This window comes from Lissotriton vulgaris, chromosome 7 (assembly GCF_964263255.1).
Source record: "Lissotriton vulgaris chromosome 7, aLisVul1.2, whole genome shotgun sequence".
In the NCBI taxonomy this organism is placed as follows: Eukaryota; Metazoa; Chordata; class Amphibia; order Caudata; family Salamandridae; genus Lissotriton; species Lissotriton vulgaris.
The window spans coordinates 372,717,222-372,725,415 of NC_141695.1; the positions used below are offsets into that span (position 1 = coordinate 372,717,222).

Genomic DNA, 8,194 nt, shown 5'->3' on the forward strand with positions numbered 1-8,194 from the left:
ACAACACTGCATGCAGGAATTAAGCTCACCTGAAGTTTCGGAATCTTGGTATCCACCGGCTTGACCGCCGGAGCCTCCTTTCTTGTATTGGACACAACCCTTTCTGGAGGGGTAGAAGTTTGACCTCTGGTTTTAAGTGGACTCCTGAAGACCTCCTCTGTTGGATGGATAGGCTCTCTGAGAGGACTGTTGCTGCTGACCACGGCTGAACGAGTGCCCCCTACCACGTCCGGCCTTGGCAAAAACCGGACGGAACACTCGCCGGAGTGTCGCCTGCGCCTTATCCAAACCGCTGAAGGTATTCACAAATTGAGTCAGTTCCTTTAGAAACGGTTGTCCAAAAAGCAAAACCTTGAGCAGCAGGACCCGAGTCGGAGGATGAGAGCTCAGCCAACTTCGGGTCGAGTTTCAACAAAATGGAACGACGTCTCTCACTCGAGAGTGCGCAGTTTGCATTGCCTAATTGGCAGATTGCACGCTGTGCCCACTCAATGAGTTCGTCCGGATCAACCATTGTCGAAGAATCCTTAGCCATAAATCCAAGATCTAAAATCTTAGTTAGCGGGCCCAGCATATCTAAGACTTTATCCTGACAGGATCTCCAGGAACAATCCAGGCCTTTTTTAAGATCTTTTGCGAATTTACGTAAATAGGTGACCATAGTGGGGTCCACTTCAGGCGTGTCGGCCAAATTGTCAGGCAGGTCCGGCCTCGGGCACTCCGAACGGAGTTGTGCACGGACGTCCTTGTCAAAGGATCGCCAAATATATTGTTGCACATATTCCGCCACTGCTGGGGACGGAAGCCAAGCCGTGGAATTAGGGTGGATGATATCAGCGGGGTCAAAGGAAAGAACTTGGGGATGGGTAGGGGCATCCACAAAGTGTTCCTTGCACTTTCTCTTCTTAGGAGGAGGAGAAAGGTGCTCCGAGGAAGAAGAAGAGAGATGGTCGTCACTCTCGACCTCCACCGCCATAGTCTGTGGCTTAGATGTGGATATAGATTTCGCCAAACGTTGATAATCAGAAGCATGAGGATTCCCAGGGGAACTAGTATTTTTTTTGGACGCAGGGACCCAACCCTGCTGCTGAGCATACTTAGTCAAATGACGTTTGAGAGGAATAATGGCACGCACCAGCGCTTTATTCATAGAGTGTTGAGCACCCCTATCCAATGCCTCAACTAAGCCCTGTTCAAGAGAATCAGAGACTTCCTCATCATATTCCATGTCATCAACATAAGAACCGTCTGCCAAGATACACAGACGCAATTTCAGCCCACAAGATGACAAGCAATGGATTTGCCAAAGGCAAAAAGTCAGGGGGAGTGTTAAAAAATCCACAGCAAGCCAAAGAAGCCTCAAAAAATGCTTCAATAAATATTATAACGTGGAGGGAAGGCTTGCCGTATAGAAAAGACACACTCTAGGCAGAGCCTACGGAGATTATCCTTGCCTGAAGCTTTTGGAAGCAACCGGTGTCAAAGGGTTAACACAGGGGCTGTGGGCGAGTCGGTCGCGAAGGACGTCCTTGTAAGCTCCGGTTTTGAGAGAAAAACACGGAGTGCCGGAAATGCCCCAATGCGCATACGTGGGCTCCGGCCGCCTCTATTCACAGGGAAGAGCTCGCGCAGGCAGCGTGAGCCTTCTCAAACCCTCAGATCCACTCCACAAAAGAAGCCGGTACAGGCGCAGAGCGCCCGAATGACAAGGGAAGCGGACACACGCTCCCAACCGAGCCGCAACAAAGAAGCACACGAAGGGTGCACGAAATGCAGCAGCGCGAAAATCAACTCGACAGAAGCGCAACAAAGCGATAGACAATGCGGCACAAAGCGCGAACACAGCGCGAAATACAGTAGCAATATTAATCACCAAATCGTAAGTAGATAATATGAAAGCACTTAACTGGCTGCGGAGCAGTAAAGAAAGAGGAAGAGTGACTTTCTATGTGCCTTTATATACCCCTGACTCTATGGTTGTTACCCATGTGTTTCTGGGTATTGTAGTTTACTTGTTTCTAAGGCTGCTCTGCTTTTCATTAAAGAAATGAGATAGCATAATCGGAGCCTCCTGTCCTGACATAGAATTGCCTAGGTTGTTATTTTCACATTACAAGTCGAGTAGCCAGTCTCATAATATTGAGGTCCGACGATGTCCGGATAGCTGCTTGCTATGTTCCGACTTGAAATGTACACAAAACTCTTCCCAAGGAACTCTTCCGTCTAATGGGTCAAAACGTCAAGATGTCTGCCACATCGGGTCACGTATCGTGACCTCACGTAAGGATATGCTTGACTCAGAGATGCATTACTCACGTCATAAGACGGCAAGGACCAGCATTCGCAAGAAGACGCTCGTAGTAACTGAAGGTTCGGGTGAAGACACTTCTCTCAAATTAACTCATTGGTAGAATTCCTGAAGAGTCGAATCCGAAGTCTATTCATATGATGCAGAAAGACCGAGGAGTATTTCGACAGTTCCTTAACGTACAGTTCAGCTTTCTTTGAATATACCATAAAACTGTTGTAGCCCTGTATAAATTCAGGAAACCTTTAAATCCCCAGGACGGTCAATCATGTAAAAATAAAACACTGGAAAGGCACAGTTAATTTCACAAATCTTCAGAGAAAAAGTATTAAATCCGCATGAGGCAAATCGAATTTCTTGATGCGTGAGAATATTTGGCAGAAATCCCTCGCAATACAGCGTATATTCACAAATAAAAACCCTTTCAATTGAAGTACATCAACTGTCGTTGCTCGGTGATCATACACATCTCAAAGAAAAAGTCCTCAATGGGCATGACGAGTGCCTACCTCCGCTTGTTCCATCTTAGTCCCAGTCATCCATCGTCACCAAATGTAAAGATGGTACGAAACAGGATGTTACTCAGTAAAGTCTTTATTCAGGAACAAGCAGGTACATGTCACCACAACGACAGTCCAACACCAACTTATTGTCTCCCTGCACCTATTCTAGAATCCATCTATGTGGTATGATTTCAGTTACCATGGCACTATAAGCACATAGACACCCTACACCTTGAGTTTTTATTTTACCGGCATTATCATGAGGGTCACCCTCTACAGGCATTACCAGTATTTTAAATCAAAGTTGCCATTTTCCACTTTATAAATACATTAAAATGTAAACGTAAGATGAGAGTATTGTAAATTGTGTCTTAGAGATACCTTAATGATTCACCACTGATAATTAAGGTCAGAAAAGTCATGTTCAAAATAAATACATACTATTCTCAATAATTTCGTTGAAGTATAATGCCCGGGAATGAAAAATTGTCTAGCATTCGCGACAAAGAATTTTCAATTCTATTAAGGACACGGAGGCGAGGATTATGCTTCTCTTATCTTTACTGGCAAAACAGCAGCCAATAGAAACTTTAAACTTGCATGACCCCGGAAGGACAACCCCCTCCACTAGTCTGCACCAATCATTATCAAGTCCTGCACAATAATAGTCCATGTAAAACCGGAACCTTCCTCTTTCTTTGCGATGTCCTCCGCAGTCCAACCAAGACTGTAGCCCAACGTGGCAACTATCGCATTCTCCTGTCCGACGGGGAAAACTGCTCCACCGCTGAGATCCAACTCATTCCACAGGGTTCGTATTCAGGTCTGTTTGTGCTGATCTCCTGAAACGAAAAAATATGTCGTAATGGCTATTCCAGTACTCAGGAATACAACAAGCCATAACATCATTCGGGCGGGAAAAAATACATCACATCTTCAAACGATATAACAATTACATCATTGGCACCCGGGTGGGATAATCCTCGCCTCCGTGTCCTTAATAGAATTGAAAATTCTTTGTCGCGAATGCTAGACAATTTTTCATTCTATGTCAGTCCACGGAGGCTCTGATTATGCTAGTTTAAAGTGTCTCAACCACCACCGAGGCCACATCTACAATAGGTTTATGATAAAACGTTTTAAAAGTAGATTCAGAGGACCAATCAGCCGCAGTCATGATGTCCTGAAGCCGAGAACCGGCACCAAAGGACTTCGAGGCCATAGCCCCCCTCACAGAATGAGCTCCAAACTTGGAAGAATCAATACCCGCCAGGGTCAACAACCATGAAACCCACCTGGCCAGAGTAGCATTAGTGACTGGGCGGAAAGGTCTCACTAGCGAAATCAATAACTGACCAAAATCTTTCCTAAACTCCCTAGTACAATCCTCATATACTTTCAGACATTTCACTACACACAATTTGCTGTGGTGAGGAAAAGCAGGGTAAGAAATACATTTCGAGTGTGATGTAGTACGTTTTGAGATAGTAAAGGAAACTCCCGTAGGAGTAAATACTCTACCTGCCAAATCCAGCGCTCGAATATCCGAGACTCGTCTACAAGAAATCAAGCATAGCAGCATCGTAAGCTTCGCTGAGAGTTGTTTCCTAGACAAACCCTCATTAGCCGGCCACGCCGACAAAAAACGCAAGATGATGGAAACGTCCCAAAGCTCCGTATACTTTGGTTGCGGGGGCTTCAGCATTCGGATCCCCCTGACAACCTTACACACCAGAGGGTGTTCTCCGACAGGTCTACCATCCACGTGCGGGTGTCCCGCCGAAATAGCTGACCGGAAAGTGTTAACCGATCTGTATGCCAAGCCTGACCGAGCCAAATCTGACAAGAAATTCGCAATCATAGAGATCTGAGATCCCACCGGATCTCCCTGTCGCTCGTGACACCAACCAACCCAACGTCTCCAAGCAGACTCATATCGCTTGTGGGTGGAAGGCGCCCATGCCTGTGACAAGAAAAAGAGAGTGTCTTGAGAAACTCCCGGCATTTGCCAACGTCTCCTGAAAGTCTCCACGCCATGAGAGACAACTGGTCCAGAAGTACCAGCGGATGTCGAAGGCCCACCGGATCTGTCAAAAGATCTGGAAACGATGAGATCCGCACCGGGGGTGCGCATGTCAGACTCATCGCGACCGGGAACCACGCTTGTGTTTTCCAACACGGGGAGATCAATATCACTTCGGCCTTCTGTCTCCGGATCTGCGCAAGGACCCTCGGGATCATGATAAACGGTGGAAAGGCATAAAGAATGCCCATCGTCCATGACTGAAGAAAGGCGTCCGAGCTGATCGCCAGGGGATCCGGACGCCAACTGAAAACATTTGGTAGTTGTCTGTTGAGCCGTGAGGCAAACAGATCTATCACACATGGACCCCACAGGTGGTCCAAGGCCTTGAAGATCCTGGGATGCAGCATCCAGTCGCTGGCATCCCTCAAATACCGCGAGTTCCAGTCCGCTGTCACGTTGACTGAACCCGGAATGTACTCCGCTGTAACTGAAATCTGTCGATCCAGACAATAATGCCAAAAATCCTTGGCAATCTCCGCTAGGAGACGAGATCTGGTGCCCCCGAGGCGATTGATGTATCGTACCGCGGACACATTGTCCATGCGAAGTAGAATACAACACGAAACTTTCTGCGGGGAAAGAGTCCGAATCGCAAATGAACCCGCTAGGAGTTCCAAACAATTGATGTGGAGTTTCAACTCGTCGCGGGACCAACGGCCCCCGGTCTCCACTGAGCCGCAACGGGCACCCCAGCCCCATCGACTCGCATCCGATTCTATCACAACCTCTGGGGTGGCCGCAAAGATGGCTCTGCCGTTCCAGGCTTCCAGATGCTCCAACCACCAGTTCATTTCCGTGCGTGCGTCCGTCGATAGCTGAACCTGCTGGGCGTAAGTCACACCCTTGCGAAGATGCAACGCCTTCAATCGTTGCATCGCCCTGTAGTGCAAGGGACCCGGGAAGATCGCTTGGATGGACGAGGCCAACAGTCCCACCAGGCGAGCCAAAGTCCTCAAGGAAATTGTCGGAGATGCCAACGCTCTCCTCAACTCCTTCTTGATCGCCAATCTCTTCTTGAGTGGGAGGAGTAATTGGGCCTTCACCGAATCTACTTGGAATCCCAAGAACTCCATTGTCTGTGAAGGTGTCAGAATGGACTTCTGCACATTCAACAGGAATCCCAGGTCCTGAAGAAGACAAATTGTCCAAGACAAATGGAGGGATACTATCTCCGGAGAGGACCCCAGAATCAGGATGTCGTCTAGGTAGATGATCATCCTCACTCCCCTCTCCCTCAAGTACTGCACCACCGGTTTCATCAGCTTGGTGAAACACCAAGGAGCGGATGAGAGGCCAAAAGGCATGGCGGCAAATTCGAACCACTTGTTGCGCCATTGAAATTGAAGAAAACGTCGATGCGGTGGAAATATGGGCACCGTCAGGTAAGCGTCCTTCAAATCCAGACGTACCATCCAATCGTGTTCCAACAGGATGTCTCGCAGTAGGTGTATGCCTTCCATTTTGAAATGCCGATACACCACCCATGCGTTGAAATCCCTTAGGTTTAAAACTAACCGAAAACCCTGGTCTTTTTTGGGGACCACGAAGACTGTGCTCAGAAAACCGTGAGCATGTGGTAGAGATTCCACAATTGCCCCTTTCTCGAGCAAGTCCAGCACCTCCCTGTCTATGAAACTCTGTTCTAGTAGGGAAAAATGCAGTGGCGCGGGCGCTTGACGCTGCGCGGGGGAGGCATAAAACTCTATCTGATACCCTTGGACCGCTTGTAACACCCAAGGGTCTGAAGTCAGTTCTCGCCACCTGTGGACAAACAAAGCCAGCCTTCCTCCCACCTTGTGAACTGTTGCACAAAGAATTTGTACCTGAATAGGAGTTGTCTCCAGAGTTGTGTTGCTGTCCTCTGTAACTTCCTCTCTGTCCTCCGCCACGACCTCCTCGATTACGGGAGGGGTAGAAATTGGGGCGTCGAAATCCTCTGCCTCTCTGTTCGCCTCCACGAGAGGTCTGATTGGAACCTCGGCCGGACCCTCGACCTCGCTGGCGTCCGGCCCTGTCAAAAACACCGGTGTGAAGCACCCTCTTTATTGTGGATTGCGCCTTGTCAAGCGCTGAAAAGGTGGCTACGTATTTGCCCATTTCTTTCACGAATTTGTCTCCGAAGAGCATGCCATTAGCCATGGAGCCAGGCTCGTTGGTGGCCATCTCCGCCAATTGAGAGTCTATACGCATCAGAAACGAGCGTCTCCGCTCAGTAGACAACGCCACATTTGCGTTCCCCAGAAAGCACATAGCGCGCTGGGCCCATTCCATGACGTCAGAGGTGTCCAAAGGCACGCCCTGTTCTTTGGCCTTGACTGCCGCCTCAAGAATTTTAGTAAGGGGTCCAGAGACGTCCAGAAGCTTGTCCTGGCACCCCCGCCAAGCCCTATCCAGTCCCTTCTTAGGGTCCTTGGCAAACTTCCTCATGAATGCAGTCATAGTGGGGTCAAGGTCCGGAGTATCCGCCACCTTCCCCGTAACTGAAGGTCTGGGGCATTCTGATCTCAGAGTGGCACGAACCCCACTCTCAAAACCCTGGCGCAAGTTGTTAGCGACATAATGCGCCACCTCGGCACAAGGCACCCATTCTGTAGATCTAGGGTGAACTATGTTATTGGGGTCAAAAAGCAGGTTCCTCGGGACCTGGCTATCGTCCGCCTTGTAAGCAGTATGTTTAGTTTTCCTAAACTTCTTTCTAGGAGCTAAAGAATCTACATCTGAGTCGGAAGTGTCAGGCGGCGTCGAGGAGGAGTCCCCCGAGGTCTGAACGGCCATAGAGCCATGGTCCCTCATCACTGATTTAGTCATCTCCGCTATCCTGCGGGCTTGGGGTTGATCTGAGGCATCCCCCTTACGTGAGGTCTTACTCTTCCTCTTGCCCGAGTGATGGGACTTAGTAAAAGGCTTTAACGCCTTAATCAGGGCCTTACTTACAGAGCTCTGGTCGTGGGTAGCCAGAGCCTCACCTAAATTCTCCTCCAATACTTCTTCTTCAGGCTCATACTCATTGTACTCATTAAATTCGACCCACTGGCCGTCCTCCTCGGCGTAATACGCCATATCTATGCACAGGAGGTATGGAGGAGATTAAAAGGGGGGGAGTAGCCCAGGGGTGTAGCCTCGACACACACACAAGCAACTCTAGTCGTCACACACACTACAGAGGCAAAATGATCTAAGGTGGAAGGAGACCCCTTGCAGCATACACAGAACTCCCCTCGAGCAAAGCCCTGTTCCGGAGACGCTCCGGTCAGCGTTATAACGAGACCAGGGATTGATGCAGTGTATAGCGCGCCA

The 8,194-nt window shown here is 48.9% G+C and overlaps 1 protein-coding gene across 1 annotated transcript; it reads right to left on the reverse strand.

Moving 5' to 3' along the window:
• Positions 1 to 280: 280 nt before the first annotated feature.
• LOC147701672 (uncharacterized) lies at positions 281 to 8,107 on the reverse strand. The gene is made up of 3 exons (XM_086929356.1): positions 6,721 to 8,107; positions 5,833 to 6,024; positions 281 to 1,248 (listed from the first exon to the last, which is right to left on the reverse strand). Exons 1-3 carry the CDS (start codon positions 7,955 to 7,957, stop codon positions 281 to 283), a joined length of 2,397 nt encoding a protein of 798 aa, XP_086785482.1. The 5' UTR covers positions 7,958 to 8,107.
• Positions 8,108 to 8,194: the final 87 nt, after the last annotated feature.